General features: G+C 46.6%; 2 protein-coding genes across 7 annotated transcripts in view; both read left to right on the top strand.

The window, feature by feature from the left end:
* The window catches only part of THOC5 (THO complex subunit 5), a 34,015-nt gene extending 24,215 nt beyond the window's left edge, over window positions 1-9,800 (top strand). For all 6 annotated transcript variants that reach the window (XM_032967994.2, XM_032967993.2, XM_032967995.2 and 3 more), the window contains 5 exons: window positions 3,891-3,994; window positions 5,729-5,816; window positions 7,393-7,508; window positions 8,028-8,218; window positions 8,850-9,800. In XM_032967994.2, coding sequence (XP_032823885.2) covers window positions 3,891-3,994; window positions 5,729-5,816; window positions 7,393-7,508; window positions 8,028-8,218; window positions 8,850-8,913 — 563 coding nt within the window. In that variant the 3' untranslated portion in view covers window positions 8,914-9,800. The remainder of the gene's footprint in view (window positions 1-3,890; window positions 3,995-5,728; window positions 5,817-7,392; window positions 7,509-8,027; window positions 8,219-8,849) is intronic.
* Window positions 9,801-17,360: 7,560 nt separating this feature from the next.
* The window catches only part of LOC116950292 (WD repeat and SOCS box-containing protein 1-like), a 29,124-nt gene continuing 19,952 nt past the window's right edge, over window positions 17,361-26,532 (top strand). The window contains exons 1-3 of the mRNA XM_032968000.2: window positions 17,361-17,763; window positions 20,543-20,717; window positions 21,484-21,737. Coding sequence (XP_032823891.1) covers window positions 17,724-17,763; window positions 20,543-20,717; window positions 21,484-21,737 — 469 coding nt within the window. The 5' untranslated portion in view covers window positions 17,361-17,723. The remainder of the gene's footprint in view (window positions 17,764-20,542; window positions 20,718-21,483; window positions 21,738-26,532) is intronic.

The following is a 26,532-nucleotide window of genomic DNA, read 5'->3' as shown; positions in this document are numbered from 1 at the left end:
CACTCCATCTCTTCTCTAGCCCGTGCCGTGCCCGTTTAGCCCCCTCGATCCGGCTGAACAAAAGCTGTTTAGGCATGCGGTGGCTGGGCATGCGGGCTACATGACCCAGCCAACGCAGCCTTGCCTGCCGGAGGAGCTCACCGATGGGACTTTGCCCAGATCTTTCAAGGATTTGTGAGCTCACACAATCCAGCCTGGTTAAAACCTAGGATGGATCGTAGGCAGGCCAGCCTAAATGTTTTTAACCGGGGAAGATGTTCCATTAGGGGGGTCCACGTTTCGCAAGCGTAGAGAAGGGAGGGAATGACCGTGGCCAAGAAGACTTGAAGCTTCGTGCGGAGCGACAGACCAGGCAGCTTCCACACAGCGTTACGCAACCGATGAAAAATATTGCCGCTCGACTGATTCGGAGTGAGACTTCCACTGCCAAACCGGAGCCGGTCATGTGCACACTGCCCAAGTATGGGAAACTCTCCACTCTCTCCACAACTACCCCATCACTGATTGGGAGTTGTGGGGGTGGAGTGCCCGATGGTACAAAATACCCAGGCAGGTGCTTCGTTTTGGTGGGGCTGATGGTAAGGCCCCACCAAAACGAAGCAGTTTCAGCAGCAGCGCCTCCAACTCCTCCTCTGAGTGAACCGCAATTACCAGATCCTCGGCATACATAACGTGGTTGACCAATAGGGAGCCATCCCTTGACCGCACCCGGGCATCGATCAGCCTCCCATTGTATCTGTACCAGATGGAAATTCCTCCAGTACAGCTACTGAAGCCTTCACAAACTACGTGGTCGAAATAGATGTTAAATAATGTTGAGCCAGAGGACATCCCTGTCGCACCCCAAGGTGTACAGGGAATGGCTCTGACTCCCGGCCACGTAGTTTTACCCGTGCCTGCTCACCATCATGAAGGTCCTTAATGAGCGTGAGCAGAGGGTCAGGGACTCCGAAAGCACGAAGAACAACCCAGAGCCCAGGCCTACTGATGGTATCATAGGCCTTGACCAGGTCAATAAACCAGAGATGTAGGTCTTGTTGGAATTCCCTATGCCTCTGCTGTAGCAGACGGACAGAAAACATAGTATCTGTGCAGGACCGCCCTTTCCTGAAATCGCCTTGGGGCTCCGCAAGCCTCTCCTCAGGGTGCCTAGCTAGGCGATGTTGAATAATCCTTGCCAGGACCTTTCCCGGCACACTGAGGAGTGAGATGCCCCTGTAGTTGTTACAGTCGAAACGTCGTGAGAATTTTATTGTTTTATATATTATTATTTTATTGTTTCCCTTCAACGTGACTTTACCGAAAGAACCAAGAATATGACTCTGCAGTCACGTAAGCTTTAAATCAAAATTAGTTACAGTCTGTTCGGTCCCCCTTCTCAAAGAGGGGGACCACCAGGGCATCCTTCCAATCCTGCGGAACCCATCCAGTGGCCCACACTGTTGTTATGATGTCATGTAGGGCAGTCTGCGCACAAGCGCCACCCTCCCTCAGCATTTCGCTTGGGAGATCATCTCTGCCCAGTGCCTTTCCTGGTCTCAGCCAGCCACTCACAGGGGGTGACTTCCATCTCCAATATTTGAGGCACCGCAGCCTCAGCAGGATCATCCCCACTTTGTCCCATGATGTTTTCCAGGCTGAGAGATTCCCCCTCCCCCAGGACCTCACAGAAATGCTCAGCAAATCTGCAAACCTGTTCCTGGGGGTTGGAGATTGAATCACCTTTCTTTCCCCTAATGATGGTAATAGGTGTGGCACTGCAGGTTACTTTTTTAATGGAGTTAAATAGGGATTTGTGATCGCAGGCCATTGAGGCAGACTCCATCTCCTCAGCAACCCGCAACTACCACCCATCCTTGCACCGCCTCATGGCTCTCCGAACCTCCGAGCAACAGCTGCGGTAAGCCTCCTCATTCTCTGCCGTGGGATGCTGTAGATGATTAGAGTGGGCCTGTCGCTTTTTCTCAACCATCCTGAACACCTCTGTCAGCCAGAGTCTCTGGAGAGGTCTGGACCACGTACCCAAAGCAGCCATTGCAGCTACATGAGTCACAGTCCTAAACCTTGCCCATTTACTCTCGACATCAGGAGGAGTGGGGGACGATGCCAACTCCAGCCGAAAGCGATGATGAAATTCTCGCTTTCAACTTCCATCAGCTAGCTGAGACCAGGCCACCTTAGGTTGGAATGGGGTCCTGGGTGTACACCCACCACCGAAGTGGAAGAATGGCAGGCGCATCTTACAGATGACAAGTCGATGGTCAGAGGGCAGATCAGCTCCACGGTAGGTCCTGTTGTCAAGGACATGGGCTCGCATCCGCTGGTCCGTCACTATGTAGTCCAGCAGATGTTCTTGCTTGGACCCGGCATGCATCCATGATGTTGTGTGCATGCGCCGATGCCGGAACAGCGTGTTGGTGATTACAAGCCCATGGGCTGCACAAAAATCTAGCAGCCTCCTACCGTTGTTATTGAGCTGATCTGGCCCATGCCTTCTAATCACTCCAGACCAGGTGCCAGCATCATGACCAACTCGGGCATTGAAGTCACCCAATAAGATGACTCTATCCCAAGGGGTCACTTTAGCTAGCACCTGTGACAGGAGGTCATAGAAGGCATCTGACTCGTCAGCCTTGCCTGCATCCCTCCACGGATGTTCGTCTTCGGTGGGGGCATAAGTAACCACGACCACCACTCCTCGCCTCCGATTGATGGGAAGGCGAGCCCAAAGTAGCCTGGGGCTTACAGCTTCCCACACCTCACCGCCACGCTCCCACGTCCCCTTTATTATTATGTTCAGAAGAAGAGCCACACCCTGTTGTTTGGCAGTCTCTTGCCCCGAGTAGAGGACTGTCCATACACACATACACACATACACAAAGATCCCCGTATAGCATTAACAGACTGTAGGGGCAAGTGCTGTTAGCGAGCACCTATGAAGGCCGGAACGGTACACGAGGGGTTGGGTGGCCAGCACCACGCCCGGCTGCCTTTTGTCTCCCCAGTGGCGATGTTTACACACCGCACCAGTTACTCAATTTGAGGCTGAGTCGACCCACGACCGGTTCAGATAATCCATCATTGGGTCGCCAGGTTTGTAGCGCAACGCACATATACACACACATACACAAATAAACAAAGACAAAGATCGTTATACCTTTAACAGACTGTTGAGGTGCTCACTTACAGCACTTGCCCCAACATATATACATACACAAAGACATACGAAGACACACACAGAGCCCCCATACGGCTTTATATGTGTGTGGCCGCACACACGGGATGGAGATATGGTGCAGAAATTAAAGCATTGAGCTACGAACCCAGCCACGCGGCCAAAGTGCCACGGTGGTCAGATGTTAACTACCTTGCTTGGTATACAGGAGGTCGTGGGTTTCATCCTAATCCTAACCCCTGTATATTTTGAGTTTGCGTGTTCCTCCCAGTGGTCGCGCGCATTTTTCTCCCGGGTCGTCCGGTTTTTCCCCCCACATTTAGAAACATGCGTTTTGGATTATTTGGCTGCTATACATTTCCACATGATAAGCCACTTCGTTGAGCTATGATTTGTGGCAAGGTCGTTTCTGAAAAAAAGCTTTATAGCTCACTGGGCCTTACCAGGTAAAATAAAAATAGTTAAGATCAGTTGCAAGTGATATCTGAACCTTTCTTGGGCCTCCCCTGTGTCTACTTGGCCATAAATGAATACTGTGTCCGGTGTGTAAACATCACTGAAGAGGAAAATGCGGCCAGTTGACGTGCAGGCCGCACCACCGCCATCGTGCCATATGTAGGCCTTCGTAGGGGCCTGCTAACAGCACCTGCCTGAAGAGCCATGTGTAGGCTACACGGATTGGGAACTTTGCCGTTGTGCTCGTTTTGTCCAACAGAACACTGCATCTTGCCAGTGTCGGCCGAGAGCCAGCCACTCTTCCCTGCCAAGATGGTATCACGCCTCATGCAGTGGACAGCCTCCACCTATGACGAGTACAAGGTGCGGCCTCCAGCACTGGTGCCATAGGATCCCGAGCACCACCTCTACACTTGCAAAGAACAAGCACTGTTCATGATTAGAAGTTCAGTTTGGTGTTACTGGCTGCTCGAATTAATATTGATGGACAGCGCTTTGTCAGTCCACTGAAGATGCTATCTTCATCGCCTGCTATGCAGGAGGTTGTGGGGTCGACCCTGACACCTGTATATTTGGAGTTTGCATGTTCTTCTCGCGGCTGCGTGGATTTTTCTCCGGGTCCTCTGGTGTTTCCTTCCACATTTAAAATAAACATCATGCGTTTTAGAGTATTTGGCTGCTATAAATTTCCACATAAGCCACTTTATTGAACTATCCTTTGTGACCGGGTAGCTTCTGAAAACGAGGTATATAACTCAATGGGCCTTACCTGGTAAACAATAAATATATTATTAGTTTCCCTTCAACGTGACTTTACCGAAAGAACTAAGATTATGAATTACTGCAGTCATGAAAGCTTTAAATCAAAAAATAAATATATAGTTTAGTTTATAGTTTAGTAACGATATGCTACTACGTTATAGATCAGGATTGCCTACAGTGGTTCTTAACCTGGGGTGCATGCACCCCCTGGCGGTGCGGGATGCCCTTTCTGTGAGTGCGAGACGTGGCCAGTTTTTTTAGAAGGTAAATCATCGAAAACGCAAATCAAGCACAGGCACATAAGTACAACTACTTTGTTTAATCAAACCGATGTATTTATTAACATACATTAATTTACCATTGAGAACCAAAGGGGTGCAGGCTGCAGTAAAGGTTAAGAACCACTGACCTTATAGTCTAATGGTGAAAACGATGTTTGAAAGGGGGTAGACCGTGGAGTTTAGGTGTTGACTCTGGAGCAACTGCTTAAGCTGGCAAAAGGAAATAAGGAAGGCGGTGCTGCTGAGGCAGGATGGCATCAGTGACTATGAACACCCCTTGACCTTGGTCGCAATCTGCATTACCCACTCCGGGCTGAAAATGAACGACACAAATTTGCGACTCTATTTGCACAGTTTCGTAAAAATGCATAAGTACGGTAAACCACAGACAAGCGGGGGAAGGCAGCCAGAACCCGCGCCAAAAATTGTCAAAGCCCTACGACTCTATATTGAGGTGTTTGGCCAACTCCGTTAATTCATATAACGTGTAGGCTTTCGCGACCAAAATTCATAATAAAGGTTTTTTGGGTTGAAGCTGGTTGTAATCGCCACAGAAATGTCGTACTCAAATTGTAAACGTTGTGAGTTTACGCTCCAACACTGAACTAGTAACTCATTGGTACATTTTATCTACGTGACAAACCTTACTAATTGACTGTGTCGGGTGGTGGTAGGTTTAACGACACATTTATATTTATACGATCGAACTCTTTATTATGGATTTTGTTAATTAGTGTTCTGTAAACCGAAGTGCCTGGAGGAAACCCACATGTGTGAGACGAGCAACACTTAATATTGGTCGCGAAAGCCTACGTGTTAAACTGGCTTACTATTGACTAGAGATCAAAATCAACTGACCTGGCAAGCAAGGAGATGGCGACCTCGCAGCCCAACGGGATTGGCAGTGTCAAATGTGTGTGTAATGCGCCAACCCTCGGCTTCTGCACAGTGCCACGCGTCAGGGTGTGTGCAGCTTGGATCCGCGCGGCCAGCTCACCGGCACAGCGGGCCCGTGTCTCCCCCCCTGCCCCCGCCCTCCCGCCGTGGCCTGCAGGTGCTGCCGTACACCCGCCCCGTTGTGGAGGCCGGCCTGGCCCAGGAGAGTGACCTCTACTTCAGCGCTCTCATCGAGCGCGGCACCGGTACGCGTGGCAGTTCCTCCGTTACCGGTGTGCCATGGCCCAAACCCATTTCAATCCTGTCGTGACTAATCCACAAGCCGTGTCCATCTCTCGCAGTCCTGTGACGTAGCAATCCATCTTGACTCTTGCACACGAGCTGATTTTCATCGCTCCGTCTCCACGGCAGATGTCCTCTCAGATGTGTTCCGTATTTTGGCTGCCGCCACTCTGTCATTCGTCCATCACGAACCGCCGGCCCATCGTCTCATCTAGCAAAGTTCATCTCTCCATGCTGGACTTTTCAACTTTTGTTCCATTTTCAGCCATTGTCCATGATGCCGCTTCATGTCACAGCAGGTAATACACACCGATTAAGAGCCCTAGACCAGGGTCCCTTTATATCAGGATGACTTCTCATAATGATGCGGACAGGAAGTTGGACTTAGGGGTGTGGACAAGTGAGAGGTGCTGGATTGCACTAGCTCTGCACCTGGGTGGGCGGCAGGACTGCGCAGCGGTACTACTGGTGCCCCACTGCAAGGAGTGCCTGGGTTCAATTCCCAACTTGGGTGCCCGTGTGGAGTTTGTGTGTTCTCCCCCTTTATGCATGGGTTTTCAATGGGTTCTCCGGTTTTCTGACGCCTGTATATTTGGAGTTTGCATATTATCCCTGTGGTTGCGTGGATTTTTTTCTCCGGGTCCTCCGTTTTTTTCTTCCACTTTTTTAATAAATATGCGTTTAAAGTATGTGCCTGCTATAAAATTACACGTGATAAGCTGCTTTGTTGAGCTATCATTTGTGGCCAGTTTGCTTCTGAAAAATTAGTTAATACCTCAAGTGGACTTTATCTGGTAAGATAAACTAAATTTAGTTTGATTTGCATCTTTTTCTAAGGCATTTGTTTACCTTTCCTATACTTTGCACTCCTATCACGTTTTTGTATTGTTTGTTGTACTGTTCTGACCCGCCCCTACTGAACATCTGTGAAAAAGAGCTTTATAGCTCATTGGATTCCTCCAGTATAATAAACATTCCGATTCGGATTCTTCCCACATACAATTTAACTGTTTTGGCTAAACATCCCAATCCTAAAATAAATTACCTGCAAATTATTCAAGTTGGATCACACACAGAAGCAATATTTTCCCATACTGCAAAGACTTGGCAGGACCCTCCTGCAAAAGTCTTGAGACCCAAGCATGAATGATAAATAATAATTATGCCATTTTTTGCTGTCCTGACGTTGTGCTATCCTTATGCGTGTGTTTGCGTGTGCATGGACGTTTGTGTATGTGTGTGTGTTTGTGTACGTAGTTTATTGGTTAGCGCGCTGCACTACGAACCCAGCAACCCGGTTTCGATTCCTGCTGACGGCCAACACCAATGACGAATATCTGAACCGGTTCTGGGCCTCCCCTAGGTCCACTCAGCCTGAAATGAGTGCCTGGTCCAGTGTGTAAACGTCGCCACTAGGGAGACAAAGGCGATCGGGCGTCGTGCTGGCCACCCACCCCCTCGTGTGCCGTGCCGGCCTTCATAGGCGCTCGCAAACCGTTTGTTAAGACTACATGGAGGATCTTTGTTTTGTTCATGCAGCCAAGCTGCGCGTTGCGGTGCTGCTCAGCCCGAGCTTCCCGAGCCCGGCGCCCATCCTCAGCCTCTGCCTCAGCTGGAATGGGGAGAGGAGCAGCCAGACAGACGACAACATCCGTGTACGTGCCAGCCGCCCGCCTCTCTGCTCTGAAGGGCCATTGCGTGAAACGGCAGCCTACTCTATCGTTGTATGATGCAAGGCAGTGTTACTGAAAAATGTGGTTGTGTTAATTTGTGCTTTTGCACCACTGGAAACACAGCAACTTTATATTTTCATTGAACACGTAAATAATCCAAGTTGTCAATAAACTTTCATGCGTGACTTTTGAGAACTCCAACCGTGTGTGGTTCTCCCCACTGTACCAGCATCAAGATCTGCGGGACTAGGTCCTGGTTTAATCTTCACTGGTGGTAGCGTGGATTAATATTCACTGGTGGCAATGTGGTTTAATCTTCACTGATGGCACCTTTCTTTAGACAATTGACAAAATACATGAATAATCCGTGTGGTCAATGTGACAGTGTTATGAGTTCTGAATATTATCAGTGATGAATCTTTGCTGCTGCAGTGTCAGCCGCTACGAAGTGAAATTGCAGTTAAATTTTTCACTGACGCGGTGGCTTGGCTTATTCCGCAGGCGATCGAGAGCGAGGTGTGCGTGCATGCAGGCGAGCTGATGGGCCCGAAGCCAGGCTACGAGCTGCTGACGAACCAGCTGGCGCGCATCTGCGCCTGCCTGGACGTGTACTTGGAGACGTGGAGCCCTGATGTCAGCGTGGAGGGCCCTCGCGAGTTCCCCAGGGACAAGATGTGCCTGCGTCTCAGCCGGTACCACGGGGGAGCAGACACACAGACACAAGAGTGTGTTTGGAGACTCGCTCATCGAGGCACCCTTCACAGCATGCAAAGAAGAAAGGCCTGGGGCCAAATAATGTCGGCAGTTGTTATTGATTAATGTGTTTGATTTTTTTTATATTTGTGCCTGTGCACCGCTGCCAATACGGTACCACACCTGTTTAGCCTCTGGGGATGTGGATAGGTGGCAGGATGGATTTATGAAGGATGAATACGCAGGTAGAATACCGAGATCAATACACAGATACATATATTAATAATTTACAGCCCTTGATCAAGCCACTGCTGGATGAAGGCCTCTCCATGCCATGTCAGTCACGGGGATTGTTTGACCATACTTCACCGTGGTGGCCAGTGCAGGTTGATGTTATCCATGGCCTGGAATCAAACTCATGTTGCCAGTGTGGTAGTGCAATGCACTCACCACTGCGCCGCTGCTCTACGCAGATAGACGTAACGTAGGTCGGTATGTATCCAGCACCCCCTCAATGCTTTCACACAACCCTGCCGTTCTCTGGACCGTACAGAGTTTTACTTTAAACATCCACCTGTGTGGGCGAGACTTCCGTCTTCACCGTGGGTTATTCTCCTCCCCACCCCGCAGAGGGCCCAACCGCCTCAAGCCCTTCAAGTACAACCCTCGGCAAGGCTTCTTCACGCACCGCTGAGTGACGGACCACCTGACACACGGCCCCGCATCCCCCTATCCAACGTCGCATCGTCACTGCAACACCGCGTGTGTCAGCTTGCCCAAGCTTGGGAAGGTTTTTAAGACAAGCGGCAGGATTTGTTAGGGTCGAGGGTTAGGGCTATCACTGCCAGTAGCGATCCATCCCACTGAGCAGTCGGATGGTTTAGGTTCGTGTCAAGAGTTTGAGTTTGGGCTAACGTTGGGTTTTGTATGAGCTAAGGCTGGGTTAGGATTAGGCATAGAGCTAAGGCTGGGTTAGGATTAGGCATAGAGCTAAGGCTGGGTTAGGGATAGAGTTAAGGCTGGGTTAGGGATAGAGCTAAGGCTGGGTTAGGGATAGAGCTAAGGCTGGGTTAGGATTAGGCATAGAGCTAAGGCTGGGTTAGGGATAGAGCTAAGGCTGGGTTAGGGATAGAGCTAAGGCTGGGTTAGGGATAGAGCTAAGGCTGGGTTAGGGATAGAGCTAAGGCTGGGTTAGGATTAGGGATAGAGCTAAGGCTGGGTTAGGGATAGAGCTAAGGCTGGGTTAGGATTAGGGATAGAGCTAAGGCTGGGTTAGGGATAGAGCTAAGGCTGGGTTAGGATTAGGCATAGAGCTAAGGCTGGGTTAGGGATAGAGCTAAGGCTGGGTTAGGAATAGAGCTAAGGCTGGGTTAGGGATAGAGCTAAGGCTGGGTTAGGGATAGAGCTAAGGCTGGGTTAGGGATAGAGCTAAGGCTGGGTTAAGGATAGAGCTAAGGCTGGGTTAGGGATAGAGCTAAGGCTGGGTTAGGGATGATATTAGGCTCCCTTCATCCAATCCCCTTTCATTGGGAGGCCATGCCTCACTCATCCAAGATTTCAATAAAAAAATGTTTTTCCATACCATGTGTTGTTGTGTCTATTATGTGCAAATATGTTTTACAAGTAGATATGCATTGCACCAGCTCAATAAATGAACGTGTGGACAATTTGTCGTTCAACCACCAATCAATGAGTTGAGAAAATGTGAGCGTCCCGACAGGCAGCAGCGAAACAAAGACACAACTGCAGGCCGGTTTCGTCCTCATGGGGCTCATCAGTACTGTACAATCATTTTGTTGGCTGCTGCCAAATACCTCCTTGGTGCTCCATATACGGAGAGGATGGTGACCTTTACACTGGCCACCCCATTGGCATTTGCCTAAAGCCAATGATAATCCACATCTCTGACGAGAAGCCCCATCTCAGTGCAGGCTGGAAACTAATAGATTCAAAACTCAGGCGTGCAGTATTGCGTGCATAAGGCTGACAGTATTTGATATTAAATGCTGCACATACCTTTCTTAAATCTGGTACAGATTTAAATTGTGGGATGGTCTCAATCTTTGTCTATACTACCCGCGAGTGTCGGGACCGACCAAGTGAGTGCTACACCGATCCAAACACCTTGCCTGGTATACAGGAGGTCATGGGTTCGATCCCAACCCTGACGCCTGCTGTATATTTGAAGTTTGCATGTCTTTCCCCGGGGTCTTGTGGATTTTTCTGCGGGTCTTTCGGTGTTTCCCTCCATTTAGAAACGTTTAAAGTATTTTGGTGCTATAAATTCCCACTTGATAAGCCTTTAAGAGCTATCATTAGTGGTCAGATTGCTTCTGAAAAAGATCTATATAGCTCAGTAGGCTTTACCTGGTAAAATAAAAAATAGTTTGGTTTTATTGTTTAGTTTCATGATACTCAAGACCTGTACAGATAATTTTAATACAGTAGTGTATTTTATCTTGATCATGCACACATGCAGTCGTCATTTGCATTGTAATTGTACATTTAGCAATGTTGGTTAACCAAGAACACCAGGGAACAACAATGCATAAGTTCACAAGTGCACTGTGCAAATACTGTACAATGATATGACAGAAATGCGAAATATAAGGTGTGTCACCCAGCTGTGATGCAGTCAGCAACACGGGTGTGAGGCACGTTTCTCAATAAACCCTGGGTGGGGGCAGTGGTGACACTCGTGCCCCACAGCACAAGGCCCTGGGTTTGATTCCCAACTCAGGCGCCTTTCCGTGTCGAGTTTGTATGTCCTCCCCCCCCCCTGTCCTGCATGGGATTTCTTGGGGTTCTCCACTGTCCTTCCATTCGTAATTAAAACCGTATATTCAATGCGACTGGTAGAGTTGGCCAAACATTTAAATTCTAACAATTCCTGATAATGACTTGTCATAAACTGCCGTGGCTGGAGATCGAAGTGGCGACCTTTGGATTGTAAGTCGTGTGTGCCGACCATTCACAATAGAGCAGCATTCAGTATGCACAGTAATACCACGTCCGTCCAGCGCTCGCTGAGCTGCATTGGCTTCCAGTTACTGAACGAATACATTCAACGGTTGCACTCACTACACACAAAGTGCTTGCCACAAATGAACCACGGTACCTTGCTGATCTCATCAAGGAGCATAAACCATCACGCAAAGTCAAGGTCATCCTCACAGCGGCTTTTGGCGAGCCATCGAACAAAGAGGGTCACTGCATCGCCTGCTTTCAGATGCGCTTCTGCGGCCGTCTGGAACGCTCTTCCAATATTAGGAAGCTCCTGGAGCTATGCACTTTTAAATCTCGATTGAAAACACTTCTTGAGAACTGATTTTTGTATTGTCCTTCCCCCACACCTCTGATGAGCACGATTGGCAATGTACGGTGCAAAATAAATTCACCATACATACAACATCGCCCCCGACTGCAAAAACTTGGCAGGACCCTCCTGAAAACAAGTTGAGACTCAGCAAGGCTTTGCTGGGTAAACCAACCTAATTAATAAAATAATATCCATGGCGCGCCACGGACTGATCGCATTAAATCCCACGTGTGACTGGGTGTGAGGTGGTCTCACTGTGGCCAGTCGGGGGCGCCAGAGCAGAGGATTTGAGCCACATTCTCGCACACGGCATCTGTTGTGTGCATCCCTTATTCACGAATTCATAGCAGCGTTCCATTATTCCCAGCCTTTGTAACCTATAAACATGCGTTGACTCAATGGGATTTGATTCAGTCATCCAAGCTTGTATTGTTTGTTATTTTACGTTCTGACCTGCCCTACTGGACATGTGAAAAATAGCTTTATAGCTAATTTGATTGCTCCAGTATAAATCGAGATTCTGATTGTCACGAATTGAAAGCTGTCTCTGATGTGGACCAATCAGTTTCAAAGACAATGCATATATTATCAGAGTACGTTTTTTGTTTTCATTCTGACCACAAGTATTGTGGTTAATGCAGACATGATTCCTTGTAAAAGGTTTCAGTTTGGTGTTTTAACATCTTAACACCTGTTTTGTTGCCACAAAAACGATTCTCATCATCATCATCATGGCTGTTTACCGGCATCAGGCCTGGATTCCCTGCCGTGGACAACTCTTCTTCAAGTGGACCATGAACTCTGCCCCCGTCATTATGGCGTCATGGGTACCATCACTGATGCGTTGTTTTCATCCATTTTCGTCTGGTGTTTGGCAAAAACATGCCAAGGTCTCTGGCCAAACATCGGGCAAATTGTCAAAGCAATGCGTTTTCAGATGTTTGGGCAGTACGCGAATCTATATGTGCCACATGTGCCCCCGTAACACAAGCTGATGACCGTTACAGCTCGGAAGTTCCCGTTTATTCGGAATTATTAATCAAGTAGAAAAAACTCAGTTGCTCCACGTAACAGAAAATTATTGTAAAGTTTATCAACCTATGAACAAATAAGAATAGGTTTTACCCTTTTTGGCAATAAAACTGATTTTAGGATGTTCAAACGCCAAATATGAATCAAGTTCGCATTAACCACACGTACTTGTGGTGAACATGCAAACAAACATGCTCTGATAACTACATGCATTGTATTTGAAACTGATTGGCCTACACCAAAGACATCCTTCTTGTGGTTAATGTAGGTTTGATTCATTGCAAAAGGTTTCGATTTGGTGTTTGAACATCTTAACAACTGTTTTATTGCCAGGAAGGGTAAAACCTATTCTTATTTTTTCATACTTTCATACTAGCAAAAACAATATCTTGTATTGATTGCCCGTGTTTATGCTCCACCGTGCCTCAAGAATATTTCTAGGAGTGTCCTGCCAGGTTTTCGCTGTGTGTGTAATCCCAATTGCGTCATGTGCAGGAAAATTTTCACCCGTTGCGATGTTTGGCCAATGCCGGTTACATTGTTTCTCTACGCAATGGGAAGATGCCCAGAGAACCCGGAGGGAAATACCATGCAGAACAGGAAGAGAACATACAAACTCTACACAGAAAAGGCGTCCGAGTTGGGCATGGAACCCAGACCATTTGTGCCGTGTTACCACTCCGCTGCCACCCTGCCGTGCAGTGTTTCCCACCAAGATTGTCTTTTTTAAGCAGCAGCAGCAAAACGCAGGACGGGATAAATTTTGCGAGTGGAAAGAAGCCCTCCACGTAAAGCTAGGGGGCCAGTTCAGCAACATTCTAAGGTGCGGATGATGTATGCCAGAAATAATTGTGATACTATACCGTGTCACGTAGACATTTGTAAGGTTATCGTAGGCACAATGGATTGGTCACGTGTTTGATTTGTTTGTGGAGTGATTTGCTTTTGTCTCTTTGTAATCTGCAGCCCATTGTTGGTCATAAGTTATTCGGTCGGTCAGGAGCTAAGAGTTAGATAGGAACTCAGTCAATGACAGTCTATGGGTCTCTATGTAAGCCTTTGGGTCTCTATGTAAGTCTATGGTAACTTAGGTGAGATCATCAACTCACAACACTTGAGAACCCGGTTCATCACAGTCAGCTGAGACCTGAATATAAATCTACGGACCTCAAGGATGTCAGCTATCCCGGCTATGTTGTGATGACCGATTTGTCTATTTTCGGGGTGCAGTGCGGGTCGCGCAAGAGAACATTCTGGAAAGCCGCCCCCCACACCCACCTGGGGCTAAAAGAGGGCAAGGCCCGGCTCTCGATACCAGTTTTCTCTGCACTTGCTACGCACTGACATTGTTTTGCGAGTGTGTATTCAATGCTGAGTTATGACCTCGCTGGGGGAGGTTTGGTCGCGGAGGAATCCGACACCCGTTCCGATTACGTCGAGCGAAGCAAAAGCAGCACTCGTTCTGTTCTCGCGCGTGATGGCAGTAGCAGTGTGGTTCGGGAGCTTAATGCCAATGGCGAGATCTGCTGCCCGCAACGAGAGGGCTTCATGAGATAGAGTTCGTGTAGTTTTACGATTTCCCCTTCGTTGAAGGAGAGCAGATTTGCAGTGGTTTACTGTGATCCATAGCTTTGGTTCCGTGACCACAACCGCAGCACTGTGGCTTGCATTTTTATTTTTCCATTCACGTAGATGTGCGCATCGACCTGTTGATGTTCTAATGTCGTTGACAGTTACAGCAGTGTCTTTGATGAGGAATGTCAAAGCCAGGTGTACGATGTTTGGGTCTCGAATGAGGGGTTTATTCTGGACGTTCACATTGTTCCACTATGTTCGCCAGCGTTCTTCTGGATCTGGACGAGATTCTAGGATGGTGTCAGCCACGGTCCCATGAAGGCGATTAGGACTTGAGTGGGTGGTGGCGAGGTACATGGTGAGGTCTTGGTTGATGGGTAGGTTTTCGTCGGCAGGATAACCTTTATCAGACACGACGGGGCGGTCACGCGGCCCGGCGGTGGCGCGTTTGCCACGTTTTTCAGAGGTTTGCGGTTCAATCCCAAAATGGCCTCCCTGGTTAATACTGCCGATATATTAACAAATAATAATAAAATGTATTTATGAGTTGTGCGCTGTCTGCTTCACGGCGGACGTGAAAGATCCTATGACGTTATCTGATCGAAAACGAGGCCATGTCTTACAGCGCCATGGTCCAGAATTGAAACACGAAGAAAACATCGCGTGCTCATTATCAACGTCATTTATATCCTCCACAACGGCGCAAACGATCATTTTGAGTTTTACACAACACGATCCTCAGACCCGATGATCACCTCAGTTGAATTCCCAGAAAGCCAAAAGGGAGCAAACACACACAAACACATACACACAAACACACATACACACACAAACACACACAAACACACACACAAACACACACACACAAACATACACACACATAAACAAACACACATACATACACACACAAACACATACATACATACACACACAAACACACACAAACACACACACATACACACACACACTCCACACACAGGGGAGGGCGGGTTGGCTCAGGGCAGTGGTTCTCAAACTGCGGTCCCCGAACCGCCAGTGGTTCCGCGACGGTCCCCCGCGTGGTCCACGTGCTGAATAATGGCAATGTTTCTACCTTTTGTTTAGAACAATACATATTTTACTTTTATTTAATTTCAAAATGAAGTTGGGTAAACTACCCTGATTAAACTACCGTCACCCTAAGCTCTAACCAAATGCGCCGCCTAAAACAAAAAAACCTTAAAACTTAATGAAACAAGTTGTTATGAATCTTGTATTCGTGGTATTTAGAGAAGTGCATGAGTGTTTTCACCAAAATAACTTGAGAAACACTGGCTTATGGGGCATTCAGCCAGTTTGCTCCCACAGATGATAAGATGTGGGGTTGTGGCGGTGGTTTACGCACTTAAAATGTATTGCTATTGCGACGTTTGTTTACCCAGGAAAGCCTGAGTCTCAGGAATATTTCAGGAGGGTCCTGCCAACTCCCGCAGTAAGGGGCAATGTTGCTACCATGCGTAATCATAATTGAGTAATTTTCAAGCGGGCTGTTAAGCATTGGGGATGTTTGGCCAATGGCATTTCCACTGTGTAGGAATGCGATGAAACCGGAGAAAACCCCATCCAGAACTGAGGGCGAACATACACATTCCACACAGAGCGGCGCCGAGTCGGGAATCGAACCCAGGTTCTGCGCCACCCTGGCACATAGAAGACGTGGAGCGATTGGCACAGCGCACGGCGCTTTAAACCGGGCCTCAATTCCCGGCCACAGCCAACATTTTTGGCTGCTATAAATGTCCACATAATCAGGAACTTTGTCGAGCTATCATTTGTGAGGCCAGGTGGCTTCTGAAAAAGAATAGGAGAGTGGGATCGATCTGGTAAAAAAAAATACTGTAGTTTAGTTTAAGTATAATTATTTATAGTGATGTGTTTATCCTTCCCATAACTTTGCACTTCTATTGTTTTTGTATTGTTTGTTGTTGATACAAAAAAATATCTTTATAGCTCATCGGATTTCTCTACGATATATAAAAAGATTCCGATTCAACGGCCAATATCCGAACCGGGGCCGCCAATTTCATCCATGGCCTTTGGGGTAGTCCATAAATGACGTTGCACACCTATGGGACGCCGTGTGACGAAGGGGGGGGGGGGTCAAAAATCGTTCAAAATCGCGTGACGTCATTTATGGACGGCCCCTTTCACCAAATCCGCGCCGGAGTACGGTCAGACAACCCCAACAAGACCGCCTCAGCGTCGTGAGGGAAGCCTTCATCCAGCGGTGGATCGAGGAAGGCTTACGAGTTGTTGTTTAAGCGCCACGAGACACTCTCGCATCGTCTGCTATCTCGCCACCAATCATCCCACGTGGGCACGCGATCGTGATCGCTGACGTCACGGCACGTGAATTAATTAATCGTCGTGGCACGTATCGGTCATTAATGTTAATTAAGGACGTGGCGCCACACCGATTCGGGGAATAGCTCATGAATATTAAACTAGGACCGTTTGACGTCAATGGTCTGAACCAATAAGCTCGTGCTCAGGAATATTAATTAAAAAAAACACTTTGTGGCTTTGTTAAGTTTATCCGATAAGAGCCATGCGGTTTTTTGCCCTTCATAAATATAAATAATATTAATAATCGATCATTCGCATGTTTTTCCTGACCTGACTCTGGATCGAACGAATAGCAACGACCTGAACCACCTCACTCACAACCAGCGAATGGCCGTGGGCCTTACAGGGGACACAGCTGTCGACTGCGATCCGCCAAACGGGTGATGAGATGAACCACAACGAAGTCTCTGTCTGTCTGCTGCCGCTGGAGGCCTCTCGTCGTGACTGGAAGATCTCGCCTTTGACATTTTTTATTTATTTGTAAAGCTTCCGAAAAGGAAAAATTGTCGTAGAATTATCTTCGTATGTAAAAAGCCGGAACCTGATGTCACGCGAACTCCGTAACGCCATCATTAATAATTATCATGAGCGGATGACGTCACTCCACATCGAGCACCCCCCCCCCCATCTTAATTAATAATCATAAGCGGAACATTATTTTCGATTGAATATTTCAGATTTACTATAATACACCCGGCCTTGGCCGGGCTTTCGGCTAGAAAAAATATAATTAGCGTGTGGTAACACGCTCATGAATATTCATCAGAGGGGGCGTGGTGTTGATGACGTCATCGCGTGGGTGTGACGCGCGGCGTCCCTCTTAAGAGCCGCGCAATTCGCGGCGTCGCTGCAGTCTCGAGGCGGTTCGCTGGCTCCCTGGTTGTTGGTGGTGGTGGTGCTGGAGCGATTCGCGCAAATTCACGTCGCTCAACGTCGCAATTCGCCTCAATACGATCTCTCGCGACGCGTTGGGATTGTACTCTCGCCGCGATAAAGACGGCGCGTGCTGTTATTAGTACGACGTTTTGAGAGAGTTTTACCTAAAAAAAAGGGATCGCCTCGGCATCGACCACGAAGCTCTTGGCAGCAATTCTCGAGTACAACAGAGAAACGAATTTCGCGTATATCTTTTTTTTAAGTATTACTTTCCTGTTAACCGTATATATTTTTCACCTACACAATCGACTCGTTAGATGGCCAGCTTCCCTCACGCTGTCAACGAAGATGCTATCGGTGAGTGTGGAGTCGGGAGACGGGGGAGGGGAGCTTCCCATGTGCGCCCGCGATGGCCGCTCCCTCTCTCTGTGTGTGTGTGTGGCCACAGGGGCGGGCGATCGTTACGCCGTAGTCGTCTCTCTCCTCTCTCGTCGTCATCGGGAGTATTAACGCCAGCTCTATCGCCGAACCAGCCTCTCCTCGTCACCATAGGCGCGAGGGGACGATGTTACCGTGGGATCACCACGTGGGTTATGTTGCGGTGTGATTATATCGGTGGCTAGGAGATGTTAACTCCCTCGCTTGGTGTGCAGGAGATCCGGTGGGTTCGATCCGGACCCTGTCGCCTCTTGTATATTTGGACTTTGCGTGTTCTCTACGTGTTTGCGTGGATTTTTCTCCCGAGTCCTCCGGTTTTTCCCTTCACATTTAAAACATGTTTTTAGATTACAGTACGTACTTGGCTACTATACATTTCCACGTGATAAGCGACTTTGAGCTATCAGTTGTGGCCAGGCCACTTTTGACAAAAAGGGCAATATAGCTCGGTGGGCCTTATCTGGTAAAATAAAAAAGCTTTAAAAAGTGTTTATTTGGACCGCAAGCATTGAGCTGTTTTCGGGGATAATTTAACCGCGCCTTGCTGTCGGTGAAAGTCTGGATGAATTCACTCGAATATAATAAATGTCTCCTATCTAACTACTCCATCTAAATATTTATTTTCTATTCTCGCGTATGATGGCAGCAGTTAAAGGGGCTAGGGATGTGCCAATGTTAAGATCTGCTGGCCACGACGAGAGGGGGCTTCGGGAGGACGCTCGTTTTGCTTTTCATCCTTCCATTGAAGGAGCGCAGTCTACAGTGGACAATACAATACTGCATTGTTTGGGTTGCATGGCCAGAATCGCACTACTCTGGCTTGTGTGGTTCGTTATATATATCTGAGTGACTATCTCGGGGCATATATGTATCTGAGTCTCCTGTCTTTGAGTCTGTCGGTCTATATCTATGAGTCTCATCAGGTATCTGTCTCTGAGTGTGTTCAGTATGTGTGTCGGAATGGGTTTACTAAGTTTGGATTGTATGCCCATAGCCGCACTATTGTGGCTTTTCTTTAAATTTGATCTGGCTCCGTATGTGTCTGAGTATCACTGTCTTTATGGATCTGAGTCTGGGTCTATTTATCTCTGTCTATATGTATCTCTGAGTCAATGTATATCTTTATCTCTGGGTTTACTATATGGTCCATAGTTTGGGTTGTATGGCCGCAATGGCACTACTGTGGCTTGTCTTCATATTTTCATTCATGAAGGAGATTGTGCGCATCGCTGTGAAAATCAGAATCTTTATTTAGACTGGAGGAATCCGATGAGCTATGAAGCTCTTTTTCACAGATGTTCTGTAGGGGTGGGTTCGCAAGTCACATGAGCATTGAGCTGCGGGCATAATTTCCAGGGGTGATGTCGGTGAATATTTATGTGCATGGAATTCACTCGCATATATCTGAGGTATTTCTCTGAAATATTTAGATGGAATATTTTCTGTGGGATATCTTTGCAGGAATCTGCGATGTTTAAGATATTTCACTGGAATATTTCTCTGGTAATATTTATCTGAAAATGTTTGCTGGGATATTAATGTGAAATATTTCTGAAATATATTTTCTGCAAAACTTGCAAAAAATATTAACCCGGACTCAAAAGGGGACTTAAATTACAATTGTTGACTGTCCTTTAATGTTACATTTGACAAAGGGATGAGAGTTCTGTAAAAAAAGTCATTTTAAATTTACTTAACATAATTTGATTTAAACAAATTAATTAACATTTAACTATTGTATACTCTTGTTCATTTTGAGGGGGTGCAGTGGCCAATTGGGTAGTGTGTTACGCTATGAATACAGCAACCCCATTTTGATTCCCAGCCACGGCGAACATCAGTGGCAAGTGATATCTGAACAGATCATGAACCCCTTCACAAGACTGCACCCGCACAGCCCCCATAATCTGGTGCTGTGTGGGGAATCCTTTCATCCATACGTGGATTGGCGAAAAACCGTAAATTGTCTATCGTTTTTATGGTCTCAATACAGTAATGGCATAGAACAATAACATGTCCAATGGTGTTTTTTGACTTTTTAGGTATCGTAAGTTAAATATTCAGCTCTTAAACTTGGAGCTTTGCGTAATTAAATGGATTCCTGCATTGCTACGCGTGATGTTGTAAGCTTTATAGACGTACATAACTCTGAGCATATTAATGAAGGAAGATACAATTGTGATTAAGCATAAAAATGTATCCATCAATGCTGTGTTTGCATCTTATCGCATCCAAAGGACAGCGTAACCTTGTATGTATGTTAAATTGCAGCCAACCGTGCTAATCGGAGGCGTGGTGGAAGGACAACAATATAAACACAAAAAAGCAGTTCTGGTATTGCAGTTCCGTTAAAAGAAGTTAATTTTTAATTGAAACTTGTAAATGTCTCCCGTGCCAGTCGTTAAATTTACACATTCCAATGGCAGGGATCGGTCTGAAAGATGACCACTGTTGGCCAATAGCAGCATCCACAGTGTTTTATTTCCGTTATAAATGTGGGTGGCTTAGTAATTACGTGTGTGTGTGTGCGTAAACGTTCGTGTTGATGTGCATCCGTGAATTTATAAATTAATGTAATGGCGCCGTCCACACCACCTCCCGTATTTCCTGATGGCCTTAGAAGGTGCTCGTATCATCACGAGCACCAATTTGTCTATTAAGGCCATGTTTGGGGAACTGTTTTTGTGTACAAATGCAGCCCCATCCTACCTGGTGAGCGAGCTGAGACCTCCGAGCGGGCCCCCCCGCGGCCTCAAGTCTGGCTGTGAGGTGAGGGCGGTGGCTTGGTCCCCCGACGGGACCTTCGTCGCCTGGGCGCAGGGACCTCGCGGCACCGTGCGGCTCCTGCCCTGGTCTCCCAGGCTCAACAACTTGTGAGTGGAAACAACAACATCGTTAAAAACAAATATCACTCCTCACTCCCCGTTACAATTTAATTCCTCCTAATAATGCTTGTAGGGAGTTGTGGCACAGTCGTTAGCGCATTGCACTTTGAATTTAGCAGCCCGAGTTTGATTTTCGCTCACCACAGCTGACATCAGTGGTGAGCGAAATATGAACAGGTCCTTGATATCCCCTCGGCTTCACCAATTCGTACTAACCAGCGCGGTGAAGTTTAATTGCAGCTTTATAGAAAATGACCGGAGTACTCTGACCGCAACACTCCCCTGAAGTATATGTAGATATTCGACATATATTGGGATCAATACATTTTGTACCAGTCGTAATTAATTATAATAACAATGTAATTGTAATTTCAGAAAACAGTGCTCCTGTAATAACAATTTACCCCAGCTCTGATGCAGTGAGTTTAACCAATGTAGCGACTTGTTGGAGACAAGATTTGGTTTGGACAGCAGGGTGGATCAATCGTAACGCTTCGGCTTCACAGCAAGTAGGACCTGGGTTCAATTAAAAAAAAACCCATACATTGTAACTGGTATTGGCCAAACAGCTACAATGCTGATATTACCTGCCAATTACTCAGTTGGGATTGCACGCAACAGCATCACCCCTCTGCTGCGAAAACTTGGGCTGACCCTCATGAAACATAGTCTTGAGTGAGGCTTTTCTGGGCAAACTAGTGGAATTATAATAATGATCGTCCCTCTCGTGCGTGCATGGTTGTCATTGGCCCAGACCGAGCGGCAGCGGCGAGGTGATAGCTGACGGCGATGGCGCCGTTGTTGAGGGGGGTGACGGGAACGACGTGGGCGGCCGTACCATCGAGTGCGGCGAGACGGTGTGGAGCCTCGCGCTGGGCTCTCCGCTGCCTGGGAAGACGAGCCGCTGTATCAACATCGAGTTCCACCGCTTCCGCTTTGACGACGACGCCCTGGTGCTCGCCACCGGTCTCGCCAGCGGCCGCATCAAGATCTGGGACGTGTTTACTGGTGGGTGGCGCGGGAGTGATGGATCAACGAAAATGTTTTGCAGTTAAAACGCCGATTATATACTACTATATTTACCCAAGAATGTCAGTGTGTAATGCGTGTGACGTCGCTCCACGTCGACCAGCCCCCCTCATTAATAATCGTGAACAGGTTATGTCCTGCACATGGAATAATGTCCTGCACATGCTCCTTTAGCAGGTGACGTCACTCCACATGGAGAACCCCCCTCATTAATAATCATGAGCAGGTGACGTCACTCCACATCGAATAGCCCCCGACATTAATAGTCATGAGTGGGTGACGTCACTCCACATCGAACAGCACCCCTCATTAATAATCATGAACAGGTGATGTCCTCCAATCCAAATGGACACCCCCTCCATTAATAATTAGCGGGTGACGTCAATCCAGGCGCCTCCTCCCCCTCCTCGGCGACAACTTGCAACCCTCACTACAAAGGCAGAACCCTCGCATCACGCGATCTCCGTAACGCTATTGAGACATAGAAGTGAAAGGGACGTCAAGATTAACAAGGGATTATAACCTTAAAATGAAATGGGTCTGTGTCACCGCGGCCTTACAAATTGCTCACGAATGGATGCAATGAATATCACGTCGCAGTCTGATTTTCGCTTGCGAGTTTCAGATTTACTGCAATACACATCCGTCCTTGGACAGGCAATATGCTAGTTATAATAAAGTAATTTAATGGTATAATTATCAGTCCTTTCCCTGTTGGTGGATGAAGGCCTCCGATGCTGTGCCGGTCATGGGGATTGTTTGAACATGTTTCACCATGCTGGATCGGTGTGGGTTGGCGAAGGGAGACAACGGGAGATGTTCAGATATCACTCGCCATTGATGTTAGCTGTGGCTGTATATCAAAGTAAGGTGCCAGGTTTGGGTCCTTTGTGTAGTGGAGTGTGCACTCCACTGTTTTTCTACAACTGTAGCTGTACTTCACCACGCAGGTCAGTGCAGGTTGATGGAGATGGTCAGTGAGGGATCTGTTCAGAGATCGATTACCACTGATATTAGCATTGGTCAACAATTGAACTTGGATTTCCAGGTTCACAAGTGAAATCCACGAACCACTGCATCCATCAAAACATTTATTTTAGTTTGCTTTATAGGAGTTGCTCTTTGCAATGGTACTTGAAATTGATCACTAATTTTTCAAGGTCCTTCAGAAGTGCCAAGGTTGTTTTGAAAGCAGCTTTGTGGTGTTTATTCGGGCCACTCACTTTTGTGGCTGGTTTGTATTTAATGGACAACAAAAGGGTTTGGTGGTATGTGGTGCTGTTCAACAAACATACTTTGCACAGCGAGGGAACAGTAACATGCTGGTACATTTTTAGTCTGTTATTAGATTGGCAGTGCATGCTTTACATACATTCCACACCACAGCCATCTGACCAGATTGCGCCACCACCAATAAATTTCAGAGTAACAGCTGAGGTTTTTAACCAATGTAATGTTCCAATGTTACAATGAACGTTGGTTACCGGGTTCACAGCGCAGTGTGAAAAGCTTTGCACAGCTGCTGCGTAGAGGAACATATCTTAATTTAGCACACTGAGGAGTATCTTGTAACCTTCATTATGGGTGGCAGGGTGAAGCAGTGGAACATTTTCCACACAGCACGTGAGACTTCGGTTCGATTCCTGACTTGGGTGCCTTTCTGCATAGGTTTGTTTGTTCTTCCTCTTTTGGGCATATATTTCGTCAGGGTTCTCCATTTTTCCTCTCGTATCTAGAAAAAAAATACAACGTAACTGATTTTGGTCAAACATTCTCTAGTGTTGAAGGATTACCTTAAAATTACTCTACTGTATTTGGATACACTTAGCAACTTGATAGGACCCTTCTGAAAGAGTATTGGTACTCACAAATACTTACCTGCTTAAACGAGCATAAAACAATAACATTCTGCATTATAACACAATATATAAATGTATGGCAGGCTTGTATTTTGGACTATGATCTTTTTTCAAAGTAGATCTATGAAGGGCAACCAAATGTTTCTGAACAATTTAACCTAGAAATCGAGAGTACATTTTCCAATGGTAAATCTTCAAATTGTGAGGGATTATTAATAGTTTGTAACAGGAGGTAATTGTAGTTTATAATTCCAGCTGGATTACACTGGTAGAGCAACTTACAATCGTAAGGGGCTGAATTAAATTTTTGGTCGGAACATCAACGCGGTGCATTAGCTTTCCTGGTTGAATAAAATCAGTACCATGCTGTGAGAAATCAACGATGCTTGTCCTATAGGTGGTACGGATCCCTCCATAGGAATGTAGAAATCTAACACTGACCCAGCTCTGCCCTGCCCAATTTTCAATTGAGCAGGGAGAAACGTTTTGACACTAAGCATTTTGCATGCAAGTGATCGACAGTTTTAAGTCACAGCCACAGGGTAGCAAACAAAACTTGATCAACTTTAGAGAGGAAAATGAGTGGCTTTTCTCTGCCAAGCATTGGAACTGCCAGGTGACTGATTACCATGACCAAATACCTCCTACGCCACTTGCACAACTTTATAATGAGATTGCGAGAGTGTAGACACTCGACAGCCAGCACTCCAATTAGCTTCTGTGCGGCTGCCAAAGCAGTTATGGTTAATGTGTTTTTGCCACATGTCCCTCTGCCAACCACATGGTGTTTCTTTTAGCTTATGTGTTGATGTTTATGTACATTAACTTTGTTTGGCTCGGTGTGCTACGTACAGATGTATGGATCGAGGTAACTCTGGCGAGGGGAAAAAAAAGGTCAGAATAAATTTGCTTGTTTGGTTGATTCTTTATTGACCAATTGAAAGCACTGCTGAAGGTCATTGCAGGACTTTTGTGGTCAATCGGTAACAGTGCGGATGTTTGGAGTGTTGTTTCACACTAGTCTCAACGAGATTTCTTAGTCTACGTTATTTGTTGGACGTGTACAGTGGCACAGCAGCACACCCCCTACAGTCAGTAAAATGCGAATCTCGGGGGCCATGCAGCATTCTGAAATAAGAAAAGTTGCAATGTTTGGTAGCATAATATAACTCTAGTGACACATTGATTTGTTTTTGGGTTGTGCCGCTTGTTGTTTGGCATGTCTGACGTTTCATCCCGTAAGCATGGAGCTTTATATTAGTTCTTGAAGAAAACATCCGAGAGTTACACGGCACAACTGTGAAAACGTGTGCAGTAGCATGACTCATTGGTTTTAAATTTGAATCTATTTAAATGGCGAGATCGTCTACCCAAGGTGTTCTGCATAGATGACCGCAGGATTTTTTTTCCCCTCCCTGCAAAGGAGTTTTTGGGTTTGTTGTTGTAAAAGTTGGATGGATTTTTCCAGCGGAGTGGGTCACTCTGTGCCGGATCTGGCCAGCTTGTCACGGGTCAGCGTGTACTAAGCTTTCTCGTAAAAAGTCGTTTGTTGACTCGAGGGAGAAATCAAAATAAAACCGTAAAATTTTCCAGGATGTAGAAACGACGACGCTTGGCGACCTTTTTTCTCTCACAGCTTCACCAAAACTCGTCTAACATTTGCGCGACGAACGTAGCTCGAGGTGAAGAAGGCCCAGCCATATAATAAGTGCCAGATATAGCGTAAAATAAAACACGAATCTCGTATGTTTTTAATATACTGCCGAATCTCTCAACCAGATGCTCAAATCTCCAACCAGTGAATATAGTTGATTTCCTTTTTATTTTGAAAAAAATTAGGCTTGGACCGTTGTTGGCATTCTGTAGCTGGGTATGGCTTGCTGATGAGCCCCAATGAGAGTGAAACACACGTGTCTCCCATCTTGCAAACCACTGCACACACAACGGTTTTCTTGAAAGTTTTCCCAAAGATTTAGTGTTTGGCAATGAGTGAAAAAATTCCTTATAAATATATATTTAATGGTTAGCCTCATTGAATCAACATAAACATAGTGAATGAAGTCTTTTCTTAGTTCTTTCGGTAAAGTCACGTTGAAGGGAAACAATAAAATAATAAAATATATATAAAATGAAGATTTACAAGAGTGGCTAAATCCTGGGTAGGGTATTGTGCATACGTGACTTAGGAAAGAGGCTGAAGTTTGTTTTATTTGAAACACATCTGTGGTCCAAGCGGCCAAAAGTAGACCACGAGCCAAGAAAGTGGAGCCATGAAACCATACTAATAAATGCCTTTACTGTACATGTATATGTAAGCCGTTTTGTCAGTCTGCTGCTGGATGACGGCTTTAAAATGCTGTGTGGCTTGTGGGGGTTATTGCAACATACTTGACCACGCTGGTCAGTGTGTGAACATTTTTTGTTTAACCGTGCAATTCGGTGCCCTAATATATGCGAAAAGAGAATATTGTATTCACTCTCTGGCCACGAAGTGCTTTTAAGGTTTGTTACATTCAATTTTACAGGCAAGCATTGACTCGCAATATGGTTGTAAAGAGCTGCTGCACAGAAACGTAAGCTGTGAGCATGCTATTATAGGCGTATTTTTGTTGTATGACTGCCAGTTGACTTGATTGATGGTGCAGTTTATGAGATTAAGTTGGTCGTGGGCTCTTGCGTGGGCAGTGTGAAGCCCAGGAGGGTGGGAGGGCAGGGGCCTGGCGCTACAGATTTGACCGTAGGGCTACACTGCAAAAAAGGAGGCGTCGACGGATGGCGCCAGCTGATAGGTGGATCTACGTGGACGCTCCCCCCACCCTCCTCCTTTCCTGCTGTAAGGGATTGGCTCTTAGAGCCACAGCTGCTGACATTGGGCCAACACCCCACTGCCCACAGCTGTATTCTGTCTGTCTGCA

This window comes from Petromyzon marinus, chromosome 38 (assembly GCF_048934315.1).
Source record: "Petromyzon marinus isolate PM22_M1 ecotype Great Lakes invasive population chromosome 38, UKy_Petmar_22M1.pri1.0, whole genome shotgun sequence".
Classification (NCBI taxonomy): domain Eukaryota; kingdom Metazoa; phylum Chordata; class Hyperoartia; order Petromyzontiformes; family Petromyzontidae; genus Petromyzon; species Petromyzon marinus.
The sequence above is the reverse complement of the archived record's forward strand: the minus strand, read 5'-3'. Positions and strand labels throughout refer to the sequence as shown.